The sequence below is a fragment of the Filicampus tigris genome, chromosome 4 (genome assembly GCF_054856515.1).
Source record: "Filicampus tigris isolate MCC_2025a chromosome 4, RoL_Ftig_1.0, whole genome shotgun sequence".
Taxonomy (NCBI): Eukaryota; Metazoa; Chordata; class Actinopteri; order Syngnathiformes; family Syngnathidae; genus Filicampus; species Filicampus tigris.
The window spans coordinates 22,971,190-22,997,727 of NC_141220.1; the positions used below are offsets into that span (position 1 = coordinate 22,971,190).

General features: G+C 43.2%; 3 protein-coding genes and 1 long non-coding RNA gene across 11 annotated transcripts in view; 3 read left to right on the forward strand and 1 right to left on the reverse strand.

Moving 5' to 3' along the window:
- fam107b (family with sequence similarity 107 member B) overlaps positions 1 to 4,485 on the forward strand; it is a 38,271-nt gene extending 33,786 nt beyond the window's left edge. For all 7 annotated transcript variants that reach the window (XM_086028831.1, XM_086028832.1, XM_086028836.1 and 4 more), the window contains 2 exons: positions 3,328 to 3,484; positions 3,631 to 4,485. In XM_086028831.1, coding sequence (XP_085884957.1) covers positions 3,328 to 3,484; positions 3,631 to 3,750 — 277 coding nt within the window. In that variant the 3' untranslated portion in view covers positions 3,751 to 4,485. The remainder of the gene's footprint in view (positions 1 to 3,327; positions 3,485 to 3,630) is intronic.
- A 1,026-nt stretch (positions 4,486 to 5,511) lies between these two features.
- gcsha (glycine cleavage system protein H (aminomethyl carrier), a) lies at positions 5,512 to 8,720 on the forward strand. Its single transcript, XM_086027401.1, has 5 exons — positions 5,512 to 5,731; positions 5,887 to 5,969; positions 6,058 to 6,121; positions 7,394 to 7,525; positions 8,321 to 8,720. The coding sequence occupies exons 1-5, from the start codon at positions 5,578 to 5,580 to the stop codon at positions 8,416 to 8,418; spliced, it is 531 nt and encodes a 176-aa protein (XP_085883527.1). The 5' UTR covers positions 5,512 to 5,577; the 3' UTR covers positions 8,419 to 8,720.
- On the reverse strand, positions 8,594 to 17,408 carry LOC147148978 (uncharacterized). The gene is made up of 9 exons (XM_086027400.1): positions 15,403 to 17,408; positions 13,451 to 13,931; positions 12,526 to 12,828; positions 11,975 to 12,150; positions 11,780 to 11,864; positions 11,393 to 11,625; positions 11,067 to 11,261; positions 10,775 to 11,000; positions 8,594 to 9,638 (listed from the first exon to the last, which is right to left on the reverse strand). Exons 1-9 carry the CDS (start codon positions 15,628 to 15,630, stop codon positions 9,103 to 9,105), a joined length of 2,463 nt encoding a protein of 820 aa, XP_085883526.1. The 5' UTR covers positions 15,631 to 17,408; the 3' UTR covers positions 8,594 to 9,102.
- LOC147148979 (uncharacterized) overlaps positions 15,399 to 26,538 on the forward strand; it is a 49,944-nt gene continuing 38,804 nt past the window's right edge. For both annotated transcript variants that reach the window (XR_015086395.1, XR_015086394.1), the window contains exons 1-2: positions 15,399 to 15,643; positions 16,675 to 16,765. This is a non-coding gene — a long non-coding RNA (uncharacterized LOC147148979). The remainder of the gene's footprint in view (positions 15,644 to 16,674; positions 16,766 to 26,538) is intronic.

The following is a 26,538-nucleotide window of genomic DNA, read 5'->3' on the forward strand; positions in this document are numbered from 1 at the left end:
GGAAGGGCGTCCACTGTGCAAGGAGACCGGGCCAGAAGGGTTTGTAATTGTGGAAACATTTGTCCACACGCTAGGGAGGAGAATGGCGTAAGCATCTTTTAGCAGGCGCTGTTATTACTCTCTGTGACCTTGATCTCCTCCACATTGACACAATGAAACAGGATGGAAACGGTTTTATTTACATGGCAACGATGTTTTCGGAGCTTAAAAGTGAAAACATTTGAAGGTGGGAGTCAAAGTGGGAGTTAGATTAAGGTTTTATTCGATTCCCAATGGCGAAATTCCACTGAATTATATTGTGAAGCACAATTGCATTTATTATACACCTTGTTTTTATGAATAGGCGTCACTGTGCCCCCCGTGGTTGAGTTGCAAGCACATCTTACACACAGTTCTGAGATTCAGGTACGAAGCTCGAGTTTGTATTTCCTCCTTTTGCATGTGCTCTGGCTTCGGTGACAGCACTCTATACGAAATGAATGGATGAGCCGTGATTAAGGCTTTATGACTTTGGCCGGATCGTGACATCACAAGCCGTCATATTTACATAATCACACCCCCATGCTGAGTTTCTCCATCTATGAATTGCTAGGCTAGATGAAAATCCACGATTTTCAAGCCATAGCTGGACTAGACAGAAACACAATCATGTCAAAGCCAAGAGATAAGCAGAGCTGCGGTGTTGGAAGCACAGATTAGCACAGCGTTATCAGCGTTAGCTTCTGATAAACGGCATGTACAGGATTCGGTGAGGTGTTTGATGTTGTGTTTTGAGAAGGATTTGTATTTGGTAGTGTGTCTGCTGGATGTGCCGCATACACAGAGCTGCTACACTAATTGACAAGTGTAATTTGGCGACTTTGTGTTGGTGGAAAAATACAATGAGTGCTTTTACTGTCTTTTGGGGCACTTGGCTGAATGCATTTTTTTTTTTGTGTGTGTTTTTTAGACGAGTAGCCACCTGCTAACTGGTCGTCATGGTAACGTATCGCCAGACCCTGCAGTAGAGGGGGTGGAGTCACCTATGGTTCAATAGCATGAGACTCTGAAGTACTTAGTTTTGGTTGTTTGCCACATTGTTGTCATGGGATCTGACCATCACAGTCGGGTGAGTGTATGTAATAACTAAATTGTCAACTAGAAACAGGAATTCAGAACATAAACTCAGAAAGCTATATTAGCCCATTCAAAACGGCATTTTGGATGAATTGATTGATTTTTCCTCATAATCTATGAAGAACGTGGTCAAATGGCCATCCGTATCGTCGACAATTCTTAAACTGCCTGCTCAAGGTCAATAAATACTCTTACAAGACAACGCGCGCACACACTTTCTTCTTCACTTAAGTAATCATGTTGGAGGGAGAAAAAAAGAACTCCCACGGCATCTGGGAACATTGTGAGCACAGTTATCTAATGTTCAAGACTCAGTGATACATTTAATTAAAGCAGCCAGACTCATGAAGGCCTGTTATTACATCAAAAGGGAGGACGGGGGGTGGACGGAAGGTGGGGGGGTAATTGTGTTGACAATATTCTGCACAAAGTTATCGTTGTCTTACTCCTTCTCCTGCTCTTACTGTTTTGTGTGTGTTATTGGGAGGGGAGGCTGTGAGAGAGGACATTGTTATGTGTGAGAGTACATGAGTGGTGTGCAAGTGTGAGAGGGATTCCATGAGTGTGACAGAGTGTGAGATTGTGTATAAGTGTCAGTTTTTGTCAGCGAGCGTTAAGAGACTGCATGTGAGAGTGTGTATGGTGGTGCGAGAGTGTTTGCCTGAGTGTATCGAGAGTGTGTGATAGCGAGAGAGTGTTTGTATGAGTGTGTGAAAGTGTTTGTGGGCCCTTCCATGAGAGAGTATACAGTAGTGTGACTTTTTGCGAGCGAGTATTGGAGTGTGTGCGAGAGAAAGTGTATGAATGTGTTAGAGACTCTGTGTGAGGGTGTATGATTTGTGAGAGTGTGCCAAGAGAGTGAGAGAGTTTGTATAGTGTGAGAGTTTGACTGAGTGTATGTATGTAAATGTTTGTGAGATTGTGTAGCAGTGTGTGTGCATTTTTGTGAGTGAGTGTTTGCGTGTACCTGTGAGTGTCGGATTATGAGTTTTTGAGTGTGTACGGGTGTGTGCGAGAGTGTCTTTTAGGGTGTGTACGTGTGAGTGACTTGAATGAGAGAGTAGGGTAGGGTCCGTATGTGTGAAAGCGTGCGTATCAATGTGTGAGTTTTTATAAGTTGCATTTCATTGAGCCGCTGCTGATCGTTTTCAGACGTTTAGTGCTAATCCATTTCCATCTTGGCTTCTCTCCAATCTTCCTCAGTCCACAAACTTGTCTTGAGTTTTTGCAGGATGACATCATCACATTTGGTATTGCCGCGAGGGACACGCTCACACGCACACGCACACTGAATCATCCCCGATAAGTGACATTGGCAGCATACGCCCATGAGTTGTGTGATCCTCCCCGGGATGCGCTAACCACACGAGCAATATCTTCGCAAACTCAGTCAACCCCAACATTTAACTTTAATATTTATTTAAATAATTGGTTATTAATTAGAATTAAATGAAATATGAATTATGAAGTAAAAAGAATGTGAATGAATTGTTGTATTGAATGGAACTATATTAAGTGTCCTGGCCCATCAGTCTGTTTTAAAAATCAAACATGGCCCTTGAGTGCACAAGTTTGTCCACCCATGCATTTTAAATTTGCTAACTATACACTTTTAAGGTTTTACAATGACAAACGGACCCTGGAACACATTTATTTATGTCTTTATTTCACATGGGGGTTAAATTGTTTCAAAATCCCTCCAAAATTGGTGATGGACCAACGTCTTTGAATGTAATATAGCTGACCGTGGCTAGTGTCCCGGCAAAGTTTGAAATTTCATCTTGAAAGAGCTTGAAAAGTACTTATATTCGATCATTTTTGCTATTTGTGCGTGCAGCAACGTCCCCCCACACCCAAGAATGCGCGAACCCTCTCGTTTCTGACTTGTGTCTCTGCGGCAGTTGGAAAAGTAATGACAAGCAGGCTATGATTTCATCCTTCTTTCCCCTAAGGTCAGCTCTAGTGCTGGCAGCCATCTTGTCCGCAGACTGGAAAAATTGGCTCCAAATCAAAACTGACGAGAACACCATTGACGTGTTTTTAATCCAAAACACTGAGGGAGGGGAATAAATGTCACAAGCCGGAATGAGGTCATGCTCATCTGCTGCGCATCATTTGATTGGTACTTGTTGTTGTTACATGTTGGTAAGAACTTGTTGTTGTTACATGTTGGTAAGAGGCTGTTTTTTGTTTGATTGTTTGTGCACACAGGGGCCTGGCTCCTCAGAACAAACCAGAACTCCAGAAGGTTCTGGAGAAGAGAAAGAGGGAGCAAGTCCTCAAGGCTCAGAAGGAAGAGCAAGAGGCACACAAGAAGAGGAGCGACTTGGAGATTGAACTCATGAAAAGACAGCAAAAATTGGAACAGGTAAAGGCTGCAATATTTCCAGGCTTAAAAAAAACAAACAAACAAAAAAACAGCAATGAAATACTACAAAACCATCCCAAAATACTGTCCAATGGGGCCTTGAGTTTCGAGTGACTGCGTTTAATCTAGCGTACGTATCTTTGCAGCTGGAGCTGGAGCAACAGAAGAACGAGGAGGAGCAGGAGAACACTCCCGAGTTTGTGAAAATGAAGAGCAATCTGCGCCGGACCAAGCAGGAGACGGACGGCGAGGAGAGAACCACCTAGACGTCACCAGATTGTGTGCGCGCGCGCATGTGGTGACCTTGCCATGGTCCGAGATGAACTTCCTGGTTCCCCTTACAACCTCGCAGTTCCTATCCCGCACTGAGGAGAGACTTTTACAGACTAAAGACCCCCCTCTTTTGCCTGCCCGCCAAGGACCCCTAACCCACATCTCACACACACACACAAGGTTTTTTCCCTTGTTTTCACTCATCTCTTCACACACCACGCTGTCATGGTGTCTTGTTTTTGTATTTTTTTTGTTGTTGTTGGTTTGTCTTCTCACCTACAGAATCACGGGAAGGAAAAGTGGACACTGGATGGACTCTCTACACGCTGTGTAATTGTGAAAAAAGCCAAGCAAAATGTGCTTTTCTTTATTTATGTTTGTAGCTTTTTAACCCGCTTCTAGAGGAAAGGTGGGCTTGGGGTGGGTGGGAATCTGAGGATTTGAGGAACACTTTTATTAGTCGTTTTGTGTATTTTTAGTTTGTTTTACAGCATTTTTTTTTTAGTTTCTGAAGCCAGAACAGGACAAAGGGAGTTTGTCTTATTTTGTTATTTCAAAAAACATGCCACTTTCGCAGCTAATGAAATATAGAGCAATAGAACTCCCCCAGGGCACGAGAGTGACATTTTCTTTATATATCCTGTGGTTTTGTATTAATAAAAGTGTTAAATACATTGTGTAAGGTTTTTAATGTACTCCAATGAGTAAAATGTTTCCATTTGACTGGATTTTTGATTTCTGTGTTTTCTCTAACAATATGTACCGTTTGTATCAATCTTAAGGCAGGATATGATAGATTTGTGTCTGTTTGGGGATCAAATTCAAGAAATTTTGGTATCTACATATTTTTATTTTTCATGTTTTGAAACACGATAGGGTTGTGAGGGCCTCTAGTGGGTTTGTAAAGTACTGTTCAGGGAATATCTATTCATCCATTTTCTGCAGTTTGTCCTTATCAAAACTGAGTTCCCAGTTCATTACAGAGTACGAATGCACATGATGCAATTGAGGTACACAAAGAAGCATTTGAGGTGGCACATTTTATCTCACATGGTGGCCGTTATCTTTGGTGACCCATCCATTGGTTAAAGACAGGTTTAAAAATGTACTTTTTATTTTTTATCATCGCTTAAATTATCCCTTTTCAGGGTATTAAATGTTTTTATTGAATTTATCAAAACCAATGAACTTTTGTACCATATTCTAATTTTTTAGGTGCACTTGTATATTTATTTATATAGCAGTGAGTGCAACAAACGACACCGTAATACACCTCTACTAAAGTACAGTGAGTACGTTTGCCACTTTTGAGCTTGTTACAATAATAGTGTATAGTCAATAACTGTTCAAAATAAACGTCAGAGGAGGAAAAGTTCTGTATTCACATCTTTTTTTACGTCGTGTTGTCATCTGCGGATCAGTTTGGAAGGAAGTAATAAACTCAATTTGACTAAGTAAGGATAAGAAAGCACAAATACAGCATCTTTTTTTCCCAAATGTAGGAGTACACGTAAAAATGTCAGAAAAATAAATACTCAGGAAAAGTAAACATCTGGCAAAGTACACGAACAAGTATGTCTTTTTTGTCACTCCAAAGACCTGTATTGCATAAAAGTTAAAAAAGATCTAAATCACTTTTATGAAAACAGTCTTGCATTAAGGAATTTGAAATAATGAAATGAGTAGTCGTATTTTAAGTTCTTTTTAATGCCCCCCACCCCTTTGAGTCCTGTATTACTCCAGACCAGCAGGTAGCGCTAATAAACCCTTGCGAGAATTTGCGCATTTTTCTCACTTTGTAGGTCAAACGAAGAAGAAAGATGTCCGCCTGTCGACTTCTCCGCTGCTGCGTTTCACCTAACTTTTCCCCACTTTTGCCTTTGCTAGCACGCTCGGCAGCGCATCCGTCTAATCGTTTTTTTCCTAAATCCTTCAACCGACGAAGCATTTCGTCGTCGAGCCGGTTGTCAGCAGGTATTACCTCGCCGCCCGGGAAGGTCTTGTGTGTCGTTTGCGTGTTAGCTAACACATTGATTTCCCACTAGCGAAAGTAAAGGACATACAAATGAACTCTTTTTACGCGCAGTTTGTATTTTTAAATAACATTTCAGTTTTTTAATGTCTTTCAGCACTCAAGTTTACAGACAAACACGAATGGATTCGGGTGGAAGACGATGGAATAGGGACTGTCGGCATCAGCAACTTTGCCCAGGTACATTTAGTGCTCATGAAGGGGAGAATTGGTTCAAATATTGACGCCAAAGATGAACAATTTGGGTCAACACCAATGTTGCTTGCAGGAGGCCTTGGGGGATGTCGTTTACTGTGGACTGCCGGAGGTGGGGACGCAGCTGGCTCAACAAGGTAACCAATATCTATTAGGGCTGGACGATATGACTGAAAAGTATATCACGATACAAGTGTTTCATATTGGCCGATATTGATATATATTGATTTTTTCTTTTCTTTTTTTAAACTGTTGAAAATAATGACCCCAGAGAAAAATGAATGTATGTTATTTTATTTTAACATAATACTTAACCTTTAATAAGAGGTCAACAGTAATTATGGAAGAGTGAAATAAACGGGTCAATCTAAAGATTAAATAAACTCAGTTTTAAACATGATGTTATTAGTAGGGCTGGGTGATATGTCTGTAAAAACTCACAATCTAAGTATTTCATATCCGTTAATATTGATAATTATTATTATTTTTTTAAACCTATTCAAAAAAAAAAAAGTTAACTGTTTTTGTGTACATCGTTTTGTAGTGTAATGTGCAGTTTCTACTCCACCAGTGCATTGTAAATGCTTATTAGCATTCGGTGCTACCCCAAAGCAGTATTGTTGATACACATACGTTATCCTTCATTCAATGTTCATATAATGTAAGTGAACTAATACTCTTGCGGTGCATACATTATCTTTGACCAACCGTCTTAGGACTACTTTATCTTTTTAGCTGACTCATTATTGCCATATTTCATTCATATTTTACTTGCTTGATTTTAACTTGAATGCGATGCTGAGGGTCGGATATGGCTAACTGGCGCTACCAAGTAACTCCGTTACTTGTACATCACGTCTCCATCCGGAGGTGTTTAATTGGGATATCATGCGTAATATCGTTTTCAGAGCTGGGCACTTTACCCTTTTCGTCTGTCCGCGACCTGGGTAACCTTCTGTCCTAGTCCGTCTGTCCTTATTCATAAAAATTATCATCCTCTGACCCAGTCCGTCCCCGTCCTCTTAAAGCGCTTCCGTCCTTACATTCCGTCAGTCGCATGTATGCTCCGTTGGATTAGTGGCTTCTTCTTTGTTGGTTTCGTGGCTTCTTTTTCGTTGGTTTAGTGAGTTCTTAGTTGGTGTAGCGGCTTCTTCTTCATTGGTTTAAAACTTAAAACTGCAAAAAATTATTTGTGTTTGGAGGCAGATGCGCACTGCCTACATCACGAACCATGCTGCGATCGTGTTTATTTTCCATTTTTTTTTCCATTGAACGTTTTACTGAAGGCATTTTCTATTTAAATCAATCACGTGTCAATCATATATTGATAATGAATTATCAGTCCAGCCCTAATCTATATTTATGTATTTATAGTAAATGTACTCATCTGTCCACCTCTGATGCCTCAGATGAGTTTGGAGCCCTGGAAAGCGTCAAGGCTGCTAGTGAGCTTTTCTCTCCGTTGACTGGGGAGGTGGTGGAGGTTAACGCGCTGCTGGCTGACAAACCAGGCCTGGTCAACAAATCTTGCTACAAAGATGGTGAGCAAAAAAGTTCTGGTCTCCAAAACTCACTAGGGAAAGTCAGCTGAAGTTTCCAGTCGGAATCGTAGAGGCGGACCGGCCTAGAGTGGCTGTAGCAACGAAGTTTGGCTGTACAGATTCGCAATGTACGGCCTACATGTTTGAAAAGGTGTCTCCACCTGTTCAAATTACGCCAAAAGCATACAACTTGACAGGTATGCAGTCGGATTCTGTCCTGGCACTTAAACACTTTTCTTATGGGTCGAGTTGCTCTAAAAATTCAATAGATATTTTTTCAATATAAATAATAATAATAAAGAGTAACTTATTATGCTTTTATTTGTAATTTGATTATTTTTCATGTTCTTCAAATAAATGCACTGAATAACAATATTTGTAATTTGGTGTTATCAGTAGTTGTAAGAATAAAACAAAAATGTTTATTTTACTCAAACTTACTTATGAACCACAAAATCAGAGTGATAATTTCATCATGCAGGAGGTGACAAGGGCCTAAAAGGTAGACGCATCTAAAAAAAATATATATTTATAATAATAAAAATGTGTCTTTATGATTAAAATGTAGTTGCGCTTAAAAAAAACAACAGTGTTTCATAATGCTGCAGTGTGTTCTATTTTTGGTATATTTACTCACTTTTATGGTAGAGCATGCATGAACATTTTTTGTACATAAAAATACAAAATAAAGTAAGAAGATGACTGAGGACATAAAAGACTGTGTAGACAGGCTATGATTTACCAGAATCCAGCCAGCAGGCCATCTAACCACCTAATGACTGGTGTTCAACACAGGTTGGTTAATGAAGATGACCATTGCCAAGCCGTCCGAGTTGGACTCTCTGATGGACGAGGCGGCCTATGAGCGATACATCCGCTCCATAGAGGACTAAAACCTGTTCCCACTTTCTTCCTCACACGAACCCTTGGCAGCCCACTCTGCTGGGTGTTATGTAAATGTGAAGAGTAGCTGCTGGTAAAGGCTCGCTTAATTTAAGGGACCAGCCAAAGTTCTTGCAGCCTCAAAACGCCCAAAAATGAAGTGACGCTCAAGTCAGTTAATTTTTTTCCCTTGATATTTCAGTTGAAGCAGGCACAAGCGTCCTGGGCAAGAAAAGCACTTTCGAATTTGTATGTACACTGTGGACAATAGTACAATAAACCTCATGATTGACAAAAAAAAAAATCCTGAATATTTCTGTTTTTATAAGAACTCATTTGTATTGTATTTTCAGTCTGTTTGCCACCATTTCAACACTGAACCGTACTCCAATTTCAGTTTTTCCAGTTATAAACCGTATTCTGGTAGTGTTTTATGTGTGTATTAACACACGAGGTGCATGGGTGTGAGTGTGTGTGTGTGTGATATGTCACTGAGTGAGGCAGAGGAAAGAGAAAAAATAGTTTAATGCTAATTAGTTCCACAAAAAAAAAAAAAACTCTTCAAAAAATTGCAACATGTATCCCAATTTCTTTGTAAAGTGCTGCTGTGAAAATGGGCATTTTAGGCTGTAACAATCACCAAAATAAAACTGTGAAATCATGAAGGGACTGAACCTGGAGCTTGTGGCTTTGGATCACCTGTGTGTGGTAAAAATAGTCCCACTTGGTAGGATAGAGAAGCGGTCCTTCGTGTTTGTGGCGCGTCTGGCTCTTCCCCGCGTTGGGAAACGTATGGGCGGCAGCCCCTCCATGCGGCGATGGTTGCTCTCCAGCCTCTCCCTCCTCTGCGCTCCCTCGTGCAAGACGCTGGCTGTGAAATCTCGCTCGTTGAGGAATGCCACGGTCTCGTCCCTCTTGCGGCTGACGTAGCCCTTGAGGACGGCGTTGTAAGGATTGGCGGCGCCGTCCGCGTCCGGGTCATCCAACTGGTGCTTGAATTCCATGCGTGTGATGACTGGAAGGAGGAAGTGTTTTCCTCCGGTTGGGTGAGCTAAGCCCAGGGCCTCGGAAACCAGGCGGGGCGGCAGAGGCACCAGGTCGCAGCCCGAGTCTTTGTCCACGTATTCTCCGTGTTGTCTTCTTACCAGGGCGACGTCTTGAAGGGAGTGACTTCGCCTCTCCTCCAGGTTTGTAACTATTCTCTCGGGATATGTTTGGCCCAGCACCACACCTGGGTGAAGACAGATAGGAAAAAGTTGGAAACTTTCTATAGGCATAAACAGGAAGGAGAGCCTCGCCTTGATTGTTGTAACCTATTGTGCTCTGGTTTCCCCATGTCTAGTATTAGAAGTTTGCAGTTAGTAAAAAATGCTGTAGCTAGACTCCTGACAAGGACGAGAAAGTTCGATCATATTACCCAGATACTATCCTAAATGCATTGGCTGCTGGTCCACTTGAGATGCGATTGAAAAGTTTAGTTACTTACCTATAAAATATTGCACGGCTTAGCACCTTCCTATTTCACTGACTACTAGTACCGTATGTTCCGTCCCAAAACCTTCGATCACAAAGCGCTGGCCTTTTAGTGATTCCGAGAGCTAAAAAGAAGTCTGCTGGTTCTAGAGTGTTTTCTATTACGGCTTCGGTGCTCTGTAATCCCCTACCCATGAATATTACAAGCCTTTGAGACATTTCTGTGTTTAAGGGCAATATAAATAAATTTGACTTGACTATTGCCGGGTTTACATGATGACTTTTTTTGTCATTCTGATTTAAATTATTCCAAATGAAGATCTCAGGTCACCTGTTTACCAGATCAGCTGTGTTACAGCCGTGTGACACGCGGAGATTGATGTAACAACAAGTTACCGGTACTTTAAAACAAGTTCTCGCTTCGCAGACAACCTCTGGTGCCATTTTAAAGTGTGTATACGACGACGTCATTCCCCATTTATGTCAAGGCCGCATGCGCAGACCGGACACAGCGTGCTATTCCGATTGAACTGTTTACATGACGCTCATTCGGATTGGCACAAAGAATATCCCACCCCTGTGAATCCGAATACAATTCCATTTGGACTCTGCCTTTTTATTCCGATTGAAGTGTTTATATGGAGCATTTTCATTCCATTTGGTCATTTGGATCCTTTCTAATCTGAATACATGGCTCCATATAAACCCGTCTCATTATTCCACGCTTTATAGTTTGATCTGTGTTGATTGTGATTCCAAAAAGTAATAAGTGGCACCTCAAAATTGTCATAGTTTTTACATTGAAATGATCAGCTGCAAATTGTACTTTGTTTAGAATTGTCCAGCTAAGTCTAGTTTAGCCGTTTTTTTCGCTCGGTGTGCGGCGGACCTTACCTGCGCGTCGTAGCATGGACGCCGGGCATTTCCACGGTTTGTGAATGAGCTCATCCGGCAGCTCTGCAATTTCAGGACACCATTTCCTAACGTAGCTGCCGTACGGGTCGCACGTCATGGCAGCGTCGACGGGATGCATGACAAAGTTCCAGTGGTCAAGACCGCACATGCCGCCGTTCTGCCACATCATGGCATCGATGGCTACGTCGGCATCCACCAGCGTGTCCTACGCACAATTGCACATATGGTCATTACTATTTCAAATGCATTCAAGCGTTGAGCCACGTCTCACCTGAAACCAGCGGTAGCCCTCCTGCCAGGGCAGATGGAGGTATGCTATAAGGAAAGATGCCACCACGTGTCTGGTGTAGTTGTTCATCCAGCCCGTCAGCCACAGCTGCCTCATGGCTGCGTCCACCAGAGGGTAGCCTGTTCGGCCTCGCTGCCAGGCCTTCAGGTGACTGCGATTGCTGCTCCACCGCAGTGCCTACCAACACCAAAAGGGCCATCCATAGATTTTTTTATTGTATATATTCTAATGTAAAATGTATGCCTTGGGCTCAATGAAGGTTGGGAGAAACTACACTAGAACGCATCAGTGCAAACTTTATTGCCAACCTTGTACGGGGGCCGGAGGGATTCCCAAGGAAGGTCAGGAAACAACGTGAGCTGCCAGTATGCCAAATCTCTCCATGCCAGTTTGCGTTGGAATTTTGCCGGTCGACAGCGTGCCCCTTTGGCGTCCCATAAGAGCCAGCGAGGGCTGAGCTGACCAAAGTGGAGATATGGCGATAGAGTGCTGGTGTTGGGGGCATCAGCCCTGCCCGACTCTTTGTCGTATCTGTACACACCTGGCAAGTGAATGGAATGAAGCTTGTGACGCCTCATCTTCGATTTAAGGTGTATTTAAGGACGTGGTCTTCGTATACAGTATTTGTGGGCATACGTTTGAATGAGGGTCTTTAGATTGGAAATACCACGATGTCTGTGTGCAAGGTGTCTCACCATCATGGAGAAAAGCTTCTAGCCTGGCATGAGCGCCCTCTTCACTGAAATCCCAGGACTTGCGAATGTTCTCTGCCCAATCAATCTGAAAGACAAAAAAAAAATATATATATATATATATATATATATATACATATATTATAATTGACTGGATTTTGTAATGATTGGATACTGCCTTCTGCTGTGACTACTAACCACGGTGCCATCCTTCCTGCGTGGCATGCGTGCCAGACCCAGTGTGTCCAAAGGGATACCCTGAGGCCAGCTGGAAGGTGCGGGGAGAGACATGGGCGGATCCAGCGCAGCACCAAATGCGGAGCCTGCTGGGTTCCGATTGCAGCAGCTCATGAAGTGAGACACAGATCCGATTCCTACCAAAACAAAATAACCGAACGCAATTTTTCAATTGCTGTAAATCCTTATGTTAAAGGTGAGCTGTCAGGTTCTGGAAGCTGTGACCTGCTCAACAGGTATATTTTGGAATGACAGGAAATGGTTCATTCAGGAAGAGGAAATGACCAACTGGGAAATATTTATTGTAAACTTAAGAATTTATCGTAATTATATTTGCCTGAGGTTTTCTTTTTTTTTTTTTTAATCGATGGCAATATTTTGTCTTCAACACCTGACAACACTTCAATTCAATTCAAGACTAACTTTTAAGAAGAAAAGGTGCCGTCTGAAAATGTGTCTGTCTTTACTTAAGACAGACAAATCGTCAACTTTCTGGACGATGTTTGACTCACCTCTGAGTCCCACACCCTCCGTGCGGACAGAGTAAGGATCTCTCGTACAGTAAGAGTGGAACATCTTGCATTGGACCCCGTCTTTTTGCAGCGTTGACACCACCTCGTCATCCCGCTCCTTCAGCCAGGGCTCGTAGAGTGCGTTGGCCAGCACCGTTTGGGCCCCAGTCTCCTTCACCAGTGCTTTGAGCTTACGCAGAGTGGCGGATCCGACACCGTTCACCTCCAGGAAGACCAGATGACTGCCAATACGCTCCAGGGATGACCGAAAGGAAGACAGCGCTTGATGAAGCCAGTATTTAGCTGTCACAAGAGGATAGACGGATTGAGTGGACAGAGATACTTTTGTTGAACACAAGAGGTGATATATAAGGAATGGGCATTTGTTTTCAAATTTGGAGGCTGCTAACAAAAAAAAAATCCTGATCTATGGATATTTTTCAAAAGGAAAAATAAACAATTGGTGCCAGGGTATTTCTGTGAAGACCAGAACATGAGTGACTACTGCTGATCTGAACTGAAAAGGATAGAAGTAAATCTCAGTTTGGTTGGCGGAAGACATTTTCTCACAGCTATGTATAAAATGTGTTTACTGCAACATTGTGATTAGACTCCTGGTACACTGCAGCTTGCCACCCATTTCAGCATCAAAAGAGCACGTCCGTGCCATTAATCGTAACAACAGAAAAGCCAATGAATTAGTCAGTTCCTCAATGATAATATTGACTATACCGGAATTATCCAGATATAAAATACATATTTTAATCAGCTTAGCTGTTAAAATATGAATTACAGGCGGTGTTCACTAGGAGAATATTTTTAGCTTTTGCCACCTGAGAGTACATGTGATGTCTTGATGAAAAAGTCGATGAACTTGAATTAAATGATAAATTCAATCATGCATCCCTAAATATATCCAACTTACAGGCTCCTCCCATAGCCACGGTCATCCCAGGCCCCTCTTCCTCTTCGGGGCTCCAGATGAATACAGGTATGACGGGAGCGCCCAACGCCAGGGAGCTGACAAGAGCAGGGTTGTCACATAGCCTCAAGTCCCTGCGAACCCAAAGCAGCACCGGCGCCGCCCCCGACGGAGAGTGGGGCAAACCAACGATATGTTGCGCCGCTGCTTTCCGACGCTGGCGTCTGCTTTTGGAATGTTTTGTTTTCACAGACTGGTCCTCCTTTGTCCCCATGTCCTGCTTGGCAATAACAGCCTGACCTGTACCAGACATGTTTAGGTGTGTGTCTTTCTGATGTGCAGGATCTAGGGTTCTACTTCCTCCTTCATTTGAGTGGCCACTTTGATTGGATAGCCCTTCATATGTCTGTAGCCGTGTTCTTGAGTGATCTTGCGTTTCAAGAAGAGACAGGTTCACTGCTAGTTCCAACTCATCATCTTCAACCTGCCATGAAAAATATTAGTGGTGAGTATTTCCTAACAGTTTATTTATTATTTAGCAATCAATCAGTGTCGGCCTCTTTGTGTTGCCAATCTCATTTTCCCAGGGCTTTCACACGTAGCAGTGCTGGCCCATGTAAGCTCAACTATATTTGCAATGGGATTGTTTCTTTAATGAACCAATAAGATTTCAAATTCGTCCCGACAGGGCCAGTGAGCTGGCCTTTGTTGGTGTCAGTATTTTTTTGCCCTCTGTTTGTCCAGTGCCACAAGATGGCGTGAAAGCACTACTTCTCACTTAGACAAACCTTTGTTACCATTTCGGAAAGCGCACAAAAGCAGTAAATAGGCGAGATATTCAATGAATAACACAGAATAGATCCCCCCCACAAATCTGTTAATAGGCAAGGGATACAATTTAATATGTTCGTACTGTAGTGTATACACATTGACAGGATTTGAATTAACAGTTACCACAATAGCTTGAACAATACCTTAAACAGGCGTCATCTACTTGTACTAATTATCTGCTTCATGTGAGTAAGCAATTGTTAAATTTTAAAAAATGATCATAAACATATATTTTAAAGTACACATAAATTTACTTGAACTCATTAATAAATAGTGTTAAATTATTATTACTATTATTTTATTTATTATTATAAACCACAAATTGCAGTTGCCTGAGAAAAAGTCCAAGCCAAGTACTACGTCCACTAAGGCAGTGTTTTTCAAACTCTGTACCGTGGCACACTGGTGTGCCGTGGGAAATTATCTAATTTGTGTGCCTGTGCGGTCTAGCGCCTGCCAGCGTAATCATGTCTTTACTCCATTGTAGTACTCTTCCATACCAGCAGGTAGCAGCAGCAGGTAGCTAATGGTCTTCGTTTACAGACAAGCGAATTAGTGACGCGTGTTTATGCAAACAGGCACGTTTCACATGAGTAAGTATCAATATCAAAACATTATAGAATACTTTTTTCTTCGTGTTTAATTCCTATTCAACGTTATAATATAACGTCGTTCTTCAATGTTAAAAATGCTTGTACAAACAATATAACACTTATATTGTTAAAATATCCTTTTTTTCCACAATTATTTCAGCTGGTGTGCCGCAAGATTTTTTTCAATGAAACAAATGTGCCTTGACTCAAAAAAGTTTGAAAAACACTGCACTGTTGTGGCGAAAGAAACCTTAACAAAATAATGACATTGACTGAGATGAAATGTACATTTACAGACACCGGGAAGTGGGGACAATTCGTTCGGGGGGGTAAAACACTTTACAGTTTTATCGAAGAACGAAATGGGAAGACTAGCTTAGTCGTATACAAAAAAAATGGATGGAAGGCTGGAAGTACGAACTAGATGTCATGTTTAAAACTACTTTTAAAAATGAGTTCTCGATTTTTTTTTTCAACACACCTACACGATAAAGCTGTATTGGGTAAATATCCAACGACAACTTTACAGACCTTCGCGAAATATTCCTCGTAAATCGAGATGAGAGTGAAGTGCAAGGAGCTGTTGGTCGACGACAGAGGCTGGACGACGGGCAGAAACCGGGCGCGAGTCTCCTGGTGACCCAAGATGGACAGGCACATCGCGAAGAACCCCTCCGGATCCTCCCGACCCAGCAGCACTTCCCCGAGAAGCCTTCTGACCACAGCCAGCTCGCCGTCTTCTTCTCCAGTTTGAGGCATCTTCAACTGGAAGGTGATTATGAAGTCTTTTTGTCGCTTTCTTAAGTCCTACCCAGAAAAGCATGCACACCGCCACCAATGTTACCGAACAGCCGACTGGAGTTACACAAACGCCAGTTTTGTAACGGCGGTCATTTTTTTTGTAATGACCTCGCATTACCACTAAGGGGAGCTCAAGCCTAAAAAGCCAGACATGCGTTTTCTGTCACCAACACACCAGCGTCATCACTTCACTTGGGATTTCTTGTTCATTATGAGGAAGACTCACAGAATTCAGATGTGATGAATTACCCACTCTGTTCTCCCCGTTCATTAACATAACAGAGTCATTGGATTACTTGGGCCATGCCTTAACTACTCTATTTCTATGTGCAAAAAAAAAGATTAATGACATGGTCCCCACTAGCTAAATGAGATCAAACCGCCACCCTTGTTTTCATTTGAAACACCACCTTCATCTTGCTTTTCAAGTGCACCCCTGTGATGTGAGACTGCAAAAAACAAAAGGCAGCAGACGCAGTAACAAGCGGTGAATTTTTAATCATTCACTCTGCACAGGGATTGATTTTAATGAGACTGTGCACAGGCTTTTGAATATGCACAGCAGGGAGCGCGGAGTTGAGACTCCTGTGTTGCAAACTCTGGAATTCTGGAATAAAGGGATCACTCGTTGTTTTGTTTGCTGACATTAAAATATGCCCAAGTGTTCCAGAAGTGTGTGACTCATTGGCCAGGGCCACATGCAATCCATATTGTTGTGTGTATGAAGAGGAGTGTGTTGAAAACCGCGGAATGTGCTGCAAGTGAGAGGGAGAGCGAATGAGATTGAGAGAGAGGGCGAATCAATAGTGTTTAGACAGAGAAGTGGAGTCTAAGTGTGTGATCAATAGAGAGCAGAGAGGAGAGATTAGCTGCTTTTCTCTCTCAAACTAACACTGACAAATTGGTGAATTGGTGTATCGGCCCTTGGGCTAAACGGATTGACCCTCTGTTTCCATGTTCTGCCGTGTACTGTCAATAAAGATCTCTGTTCTGTTCATTGAGGCACTCGGTGAAGGGACGGGACGAAACATCAGAAGAGGAGTCGGGAAAGACTGGGGAGGACCCGGAAGAGTTCAGTGGAAGGGAATTGAAGGTACGCACTAAAGAAGCCTTTTTTGATGGACCAAGATAGCCAGTTGCCTTCGATTTAACTTTGTGTATTGGCCAACTCACGTTTATAAACCATAGACATTTTCATAATGATTGGGTACTTTTGGGTGGAAGAACGCGAGTGACTGCCGTTGACTTGGAGTGAAAAACTTGACAAAAACTTGTGTTCGGTTGAAATGTCAGATTTTCCCAAAAAGGTTTAGGTTATTTTTCCATTTCTTTCAAAATTAATCCAGCAGTGGGTGAGGAGGACAAATTGAACGGATGTTCTAAATTGTTGTACATAGAAGCTGTAGTAGCCATTTGTAAAGGGACAGACTGGGAACCAAACCTCCATAATGCGGTTTGTGGAAGGGATTTTCTCACAGGTTTGCATAAAATGTTTGGTTAGGCAGTTTGAGTAATTTAGGGAAAATATAATGGCTAGCCTGCTAGTAGATAAAAGTGCAATATCAATTTCACTGTTAAAGTGGAAGTCAACCCAAACATATTTTTTCAAGAATATGTTCTATGCAGGTACACTAGTTGAAACAAGGCATTGTGATTAATATTGCATTTGTGGAATATGAATTAAAAAGCAAAATCCACCCGCTTTTAGCCATCTCAGGGCGGCTATTTTGTCTCGTCTGTTGACTGAAAATGACATCACAGTTGCTCAGGTCTCAGATAACAACCAATGATGGCTCAGCTTCAGAAAACAGGTGAGCTGTGATTGGTCATTACCTGACCCTGAACAACAACTGTAGCGTCATTTTCAGTCGACAGAAGTGCCAAAATGGCCGCCCCCTGTTTTTTTTTTTTTTTACTGATTTACAGAATTTTTATTTTATTTGGAAAAAAAGTCAATTATCTTTATATGTGTATAATATATTTGTATATATATTTAACTAATGTACCTATGGAACACCTAAAATCGATAAAAGTATTTCCCAAAACATAATACATTCTAGAGCTGTAATAGCTATCGACTATTGTGAAACCGCAATATATTTTGCACATGGTTATTTTAGCATCACAATCTGATACTGGCCCATGCTTGCTACATACCCAACATATTTTTGGGGGACTGTTGCTCCCCTAGCAAAATTCCAAGTACACTCAAAGCATTGGTCTCATTAAAACAACAGTGCACTCACATGTGCATCCTTGTGAACGCTGCTCCAAAACCATAATAACATCTCGGGGAAAATTAATGGAAAGACAGATTAAAAAGTAAGTGAGAAGAAACGTGCCACTGGTGTAGCTATTTGCTACTCATAAATCATTGTGACACACCTACGTGCATGGAGACACATGCATGGACACACACACACACAAACACACACACGCACTCAGCTGCACACACAAACATACGCATGTACTGTAATTAACCACAGGCTATTTACTCTCTCCTGCTGTAAATTAGACACGCAGACACAGTTATTACATTAGGGGGATCTGCCATGCAGAATACTAACAGCAGGAGGAGGATGGGGTTGTCGTACACACAACAAGCAGCTCGTATACACACAAACATAAACACGTACGCACACAACAAGAACGGGCGCGTGGAAGAATCATAGACTTGACGGGAGCGAAAATGAAGCCGCAGCCCAGAGAATGGGGGCCCCCAGCTCTTTGTTCCCTGCTGCATTTCATTATCTGAAACGCCAGCCAACACATACGACGCACCTCCCCCTTCCCTAAAGCTGTCTGCTTCCACTCCGTGCACACACACACACACACAAAAAAAACAGGCCAGAGAAAAATACAGATACTGCGTCAGAGCCCTTCTGTGGTATCTGGGTACTGCATGGTCATCCTGAGCACATTGCTTTAACCTCCGAGGCCATTTGCCCATTCCAAGCGGTACAGCAGTAGATGAGAACTTGATTAAAGCGAGTGTCGATACTCCCGTCTCCAATTAGTTCCTGAAGTTCCTTTTATCCACCCGCACTCCTCCTTCTATTGGTTTGTGTCCTCTGGTTCCCCTCACCCCACTCCGTCCCACAATTTTCCCACGGTGATCGATAGCTCATTACAATCATTGACTGCGGCTCATCAGCACCTGTTAAGACGGGCCGAGACAGAAAGGAGGCGCATATGAGAGTGCGTGTCGTTCAATAAACAGAAGGGATAGGCCCGGAGTGTGTCAGAGGTGAGCCGTGACATTTGAGCGGCTATTTTTCCTCATACCTGTCTTGCGGACGCTGCACAGTCTGCTGCGGGCTGGGGGAACATTTTGATATGCCACTCACGTGGCTGCCGTGGTTTGTTGCTATGGTGATTGCCAAGGGAGCCCGAGTATTATAGGTGTTTATTGTAGACGTAGAGCGTAAGGCTACCCGCCTAACAGGACACGCTTACCGCGCTGTGTTAGACCACACGCTAACACCGCCGCAGAGGGACAAAGGGAAAACACGGGAATCCACCGCAGACAAGTGCGGGATGTTGAATAGATTAATCGGTATTCATATCCCTGGAAGACAGACCTTGTTCAAACACGCGGTTGTTGGTTTAAAGCGTCTCTGCAGGGTTTGTTATGGGCGAGAACACATTGAGCTTGACGAAAGCAAACACAGAAGAAAGAGTGCAATGCCGAGAGAGGACATCTAAACACTGGGAAGCAAAAGATTTGTGCAAAAGACAAAACCAAACACGCAACCGCCGGATCCCAAGAGGTCCACCGCCGATTCATTCACAGTGTGTGCCCGGAGAAAAGAGAACATTGAGGTGCACAAATGTGAAATTTGAAGGAAAAGGGGTGGGAATCCATCGGGTGAATACAAACGAGGGCTGAAAAGAGAACTCTTCTCAACCTCATGCATAAATTACACACACCATTTACATATTCATTATATTTTGTGTACTAATGAGTGTATTTGCTTAATGGCTTCACCACGACTGACAGCTTTTGTCTGACACAACAGGAAGGGTAAAAAACAGAAAAGGAAAGGAGCAAGGGTCATTTTTAGTAAAGTGGGTACAATCAATTGTACACAATGGGTTTTATTGATAATCCGATCAATTGAGTGGCCGTCTTTATGATTCCAACCTGCGGAGGGACACATGAAGTGGAGCACATATGAAGATGGGGGTTGGCAAAAGTTAATTAAAGCAACTGCAGCGAAACTACAAACTCAGGACCCGCTCCATTCCTCTCATGTTGTCTCAGTGGGATAAGTAAGTGCTGCAGTAATTACACACAGCCTCGGCCAGCCAGGCATTCCTTCAGGTGCCAAAAAGTCTCCCAAGCCACAAGTGGACCGCAAGTGGCGGCGTCACTAAAGAATCAGTCAAGAACGAAAAGTTGCGCTCGTGTACGCTGTTCAAACATGCCACGTTTTAAAACACACCTACTAACGATCGGAAAGTGGATGAGGAAGAGAGAGGGATGTAAACGTAGTGACGGGGGAAGGGCGACGAAGGGATGAGCTACAAATGAGAGCGATGGCGGCGGCAGGTTGGCACAGTGCCATCCAGTCAGGGCTTGAGCGGGGGCGGGCATGGGCGAAGGGGCGAGGAGAATAAGAAAGGCAAAGAGAAGCAGACCTTTGTGTACTGCCACCCTGATGCCACCCTGGCACAGGCGCAACCGGGCGACGGCAACTGACTGGCGCGGCTGGCGAAGAAAAGGAGCTCTTGCCAATAGCTGGAGCGCAGACGTGAGCGAGATGCCAGCGGGCAGCGGAGCCATCCACGGATGAAGGACGTTGACAATCCAAATAAAAGGACATTTTTTTCAATTGTCAAGATCTACGGCGATGAATAATCTTACGGGAAAGACAATGGCGGCGAAAACGGGGTGTATCCGTCTATGCCAGCGAACGCTTGCCAGCCAGCGGGCGCCATGCCAGTGTCCTTGGCGCGGCCATGAGCTAAAGCGACCCATGGACATCTGTCTCGTTCGAATACAAGCCGATTCACCTCGGAGGATTTTCCCGTCAATCGCGGTTTATTTGGACAAAGGACAACAAAAGGTGCCAAGGCAACGCATGCCAGCGCTCTTACGTTGGCATCGTCTCCGGGGCGGCGAGGGCGCGGGGAGAAACGTGGCACGCCGCCAAGCCAAGTTAGCACCAACATTTGTAAACAGGAGCCGCCCATATGGTGAGAAGGGCGTTTCTCGGACGCCGTCAGTGTTTGCGGAGAAGGCATGCCCTCGAGGGAGGCGTCCGCAACGGAGATGGCAGCGTGCCAAGCATTGACTGGGTGCCATTTACTAGCGCCAAGAGAAACTGTACGGAAACAGTCGTAAAAAGCTGAGACTGAATAGTTGCAGACGGTTACAGTCTGGAGACACTTGCATCTGAGCTGTATTGACCGGACAACATCAAGTTCCCTGATGCCAACTCTGCTGAGTGCCAACAGCGGAAAGACGAATCTGCCAATTCCAAAGACGAACGGCGTACTATTCCATTATGGAGCAGAGCTAACAGGGAAACCCGCATTAAGGACGGTTCGCGGTGGACCTGCAGAGCATGGATAATTTTGAACCTAATGAAGAACAGTTGGATGAGTATGATGAAGCATCCGTTTCTCGCACATGCACACCTGGGATGTTCTTAAAGGGGATAGCCACTGGCAGCGTTAAAGGGAGGGATGCCTTGGCATCATCTCCGGGTTGTCGAGGTTTCGCCGGTGATGGCGGGAGGGAGCTGCCGCCGTCAGGGGCGGGCAACTGTCTGGGCATCGGATCTGCAACTAATTAACAGCCACACACTAATTCCAACAGCCGATCATAATTAGCGATTTAATCGCTCGTCAAGGATTTTCCCCCCCCCGCCACACCCCCCTTAAATTGCGCCTGCTATTTGGAAATGTGCGAATAAGCTGAGGAATGCTCACCTATCTCTCCTCCTCCTCCTCCTCCTCCTTCCCCCTAGTTCTGCTTTCCTTCATCCTTGGCTCCAGACTCCAGTGGGATCTTAATTAAGCCCTGGCTACATTATGCAAATGGAGTACAATAAACGACAGCAGATTTGGACTGGATTCCGGACTGAAACGGAACAGTGGGAGTTGGGGGGGGGGGGGGGGGGATAGGGAAGATGACCAAATCCGTCTGTGATTTGACTGCATGAATGCCAATGTATTGTGTTGTAATACGTACACAGTCTTGAACAAGTCTGGGAAGCAACATTTTGCTCGTGAAAAAAATGGCTGGAATAACCCTGAACAAGCATAAGCTTTCCCTTCCTTTCTCCCGAGGATAATTCATAAGGGAATGAGTGACAATGAATGCCTTAATAACACAAGTTGGCCGTTGTTGTGGATAAGCAGCGAGATGGCGGCGATAGCTGAGCAGAGAAAGGAGACAGACGGAAACACAGTCGTTGGCAGCTAATGTCATCTCAGTTTAATCATCGCATGGGATCATGGGGTTCATGAAAATTCATTTGCATATCATTAAACGGAGAGAGGTTATTTGGCGCAGGCAGGCAAAATGGGATTGGATGTAGGAGGGGGGAAAAAATGGCAAATGGAGGCGCTCGTTATTAAACAGCAATGTTTTATAGTCTGCCAGCCGATTCATTTAATTTGGAGGTAATTAAAATGTCAGACTCAATCAATCATCCCAACCGGGATACTATCAATGTTTCTGTCTCAAAAATAAAAAGCCTTGACTTTTTTCCAATAACAGTCTCTTTACGTCAGATGACCCAATCTCCATCAATCGGAAACAACATTCGTACTGCCGTTAATAATAATGCCGAGTTGTGGAGTTGTTGTGATGTCATCAAAATAGGCCGAGGGCTCTCGCTCTCTTTTTGACCCGGGCGGTAAAGTCGAGAGCATTGCCTATGTTTGCGCGCACGTACACATTTGCATAAGTGCTATAATTAGACCGCCTTTTCACATGCAGAGCAGTTTGACAACATGGCAATCACCTCCCTAACACACACACACACACACGCACATGCCGCCGTGACCACCCCGTATCATGCCGAGTCTGTTGTCTGTGAGCAGGGAGTGTAAAGATTAACATAATCCAGCTAATAAGTGTGAGTAATATTCACACAGTGACGCGTGGCGCAGGACATTGTCCTGCTGATACGTATTTGTATCTCATTATAGATGTAAAGTACTATTGGGGGAGGGGGGAGGTTAGTCATGTGCCACTGGGGGATGGTTTGGCATCACCCCAAAAAAAGAGTAAATGGAAAAACACCCCCCCCCCCCCCCCCCAAATAATGACAAGCACTTTCAATGTCTTTATGTATTTTTTACAACAGAGTACTTTTTATGGACTACTCTCTTACTTTACACAAGGATGTCTGAATACACTCACAGGATAACATTAAGCAGTAATTGAACAATATTGTGTCGTTTACAGTAGTGTTTAATCGCACTGCATCATACAAAGTATTTCTCTTCTTATGTTCCTTTAAATGCACGAGAGACCAAATAAGAACAGTTTCATACTGCAAAACTGAAACAAGGGAAAGGGGAAGCCAACCCAAACAATTTTTTTTCAAGAATATGTTCTCTGCAAGCCCACTAGTTGAAACAAAGCATTCTGATAAATATTGCGTTTGTGGATTAAGAGTTAATCCACTCGTTTTTAGCCATATCTGGGGGAGGCCATTTTGTCACTTCTGTCGACTGAAAATGACATCACAATTACCCAAGGCTCAGGTAACGACCAATCACGGCTCAGCTGTAGAAACAGGCGAGCTGTGATTGGTCATTACCTGAGCCCTGTGTAGTTGAGATGTCATTTTCAGTTGACAGAAATGACAAAATGGCCGCCCCCTGAGATGGCTAAAAACGGGTGGATTTTGATGCGTAACTTACATTCCACAAATGCAAAATTAATTAGAATGCCGTGTTTCAACTTAGTGGGCCTGCTGGAAACATGTTCTTCAAAAAATATATATTTTGGTTGATTTCTGCTTCAAGATCTGCCATACAGTGCAACTTTTCAAGGGTACAAACCTCATGAGAATGTCATCATGGGGCCATGGCCACCCCTGGTCACTCTCTGGCCACCGCATATCTAGAGGAAAATTTTGATACCTGTGACTTTCCTGCCATTTTCACATGGATGCAGTATTCTTAGATCCCTTGATACTCTGCCACAATTCATTTACATTGACTGCATATTTATCCCATTAAGGCCTAAAGCGCTTGGCTATGCAGTTCTCTAAAACCTAAGGTCATCTTTGGAATCACCCTCGAAAACCTGAAGTTTTCCTCTGAAATTCAACACCTAGAAAATAATCAATAGCTCAGCCCCTGTAGCAGATAGAAACATAATTCCAAAAGAAATTGAAAGGTTAGACATCTGGCTTTCAAACTGGCCCGAGTTTATTAATTGTTACTGTTCCAATTGAAGATGAAAAATAACTTAATTTATCAGTGCAAGAGAACTAGTATTTTTAATTTTTTAAAATTGAGTGGTAAATACCATCCTCTATTCTTTTACAAAGAAGTCGATATCGTCATTGTCTACAAACATATATCTTAACCATATATCACGTTCGGCTGGTTCCGCTGGTTCAAAGTCCACAAGCACGTCGTCTTTTTCACTTCGACGGCGTCCGCCATGACTGGCGGACATTACCGACATCCTCCGAGGAGTCACGACCCTGTCGCGTTTATATTCCGATGCATTTTATTGGCTAGAAGACCGAGAATTGGATTAAAAAAAGAAAATGACATATATGTTCTTCCGGCTTCAAAGGTAGGAACACGCTACAGCGCTCACGGTTCTAGTTGTAGAAACGCGGATATGCGCTCCCGGCCTTAATGGGTTAAAGACCAAATCTACAACTGATCTGAATGCAAACTCTAAAAGAATTTGTTTGCATAAGTAGCACAGAGCTTCCCTTATATCCCGACTACCCAGGGTTGGAGACATGACCCAGCCCAAGATTTTTTGGGCTGTCTTGGCGCTTCATCTTCTTTTCATACTTGTTGTTGATGGTTGTCTAGGCATTTTTGTCTCAGTTTTGCTAATCAAAATGAAATGATGGGACGCAAAATATAAATCTGGACCCGCAAACAGCGATGCGAAACCGCTTATTTCTAGTCTGCCTATGAATGAATGGGCCATCAATTGCAGAATGCAAAATGGTGTTAGCCGTTGGTGACAATAGACCACTCTTGTTGGCTGTTAGCTAGCAAATCAGTGCATGTGGTAGATTAGTAGAGGGTACTCAAAAGCAATTCAACGGGTAATAAAATGACATTATCTACTAAATTTAGCACAGCAAAATGTTGCTTTTTTTTTTTTTTTACTTAGACTTGATCGTGCGTGTTAAACGTTTGTATTGAGCAAGTTTCTGAATATGTGCACATTTTATTTCATGAAACTCTGACTGTGGATGGTATGAAAAACAATGACTTCTCGGTTACAGAGGGGGTTATCTCTTTTCAGACAGACATTTTAATCCAGCTTGTGTTTTATTTTATGTACGTTTTATGCCACTGTGTAAATGTTTCGACCCCCAAAAAAAACAATCGCACTTGCTGTTCCACTCATTAACAGGAACCACAAAGCAGAGAGCATTTGCAAGAGAATCTAGGATATATAAATAGTGTATTTGCGTGTGCAGGCGGGCTCTGCCACATGATTGATTAGGATGGTGTGGCTACCATTAAAAAGTCATTTAAAAGATGGATAGGGAGCACATTTCCAAATAAAAACCACTTTATACCTGATGAAGTGCTGAACAAACTCTCCTTCTGAGACATTTACTGATGACTCTGGGTGCATGACTGAGTGCTATGGGGTAACAACTGTGGGAGATACCGCAATCAACTTGGATAGCGGTTCAAGAAAATGTCTTTTTTTTTGTATCAAGGTGTAATCAATCTGCATATGTGTGAACAAACCCCCCAAATTGTCACAAACAGGGCTTCTTACACGCTTTACATGTGCATGAAGGCAGAGTGCGACTTCATCCTGCATCCTTTTCCTTAAAAAGCAAAACGGTGGCAAAAAAAAAAAAAAAAAAAACCACCAAAAAAGTGTGAATGTATTTCAGCTCTGTCTCTTTAATTCAGGCTCCCACAGCAGCATGCTTTGGGCTTCATGCATAAACATGAGCTGGCCTTTCAGCTCCCTCCTCACATAACCAATCTAAATCTAAATGAGCCCCCACTACAGATTCACCAGCAGGCAATGACATTACACCCCTCCTCACCACACACACACACAGACGCACAACGCAGCCCCCCCCCGCCCCCCCTCGCTTCCCCCAGCGACACATATACACCAGCAGGCAATAATTTCACGCCATCCCTCAAAGCCCCCACCCTCCACACACTCATACCCCTTTTTGCTGCAACCCCACCAGCTGCACAGTGCTCATTTGATTAAGAAGGGGGAGGACAGGGAGAAGGAAAAATGGTGGGGGATCACTTTATCAGGATGACTTTCTAAGATGGCTATCATCAGCCGCAAAGCAATCTTAAGCCCTCTTCTGTGTTTGCTTTACCATTGTTCTCTGCATAGTCATTTTGTCTGTTTGCAGTTGGTGTACCTTTGCCTCGACGCTCCACAATTAGGATGAATAAATGTTTTCGCGACACAGTTGGCAGTTTTTGCTGCAACTAGTTTCACTTTTCTACGTCATCTGCCATTCCACCCCAAAAAACACCAACAATCAAATAAAACCTCTCATCTAGCGTTGAGAATGTTTCATAAGAGAATCTGTGCACCCTAAATGTGCTGTAGTGAGCAATTTTGCCTCCCCTCTCTCCCAGAGTCATAAAATACATTATCATCAGCAGCAGGAGCAGCGGTGTAATTTATCCAAAGTCGTTAATATT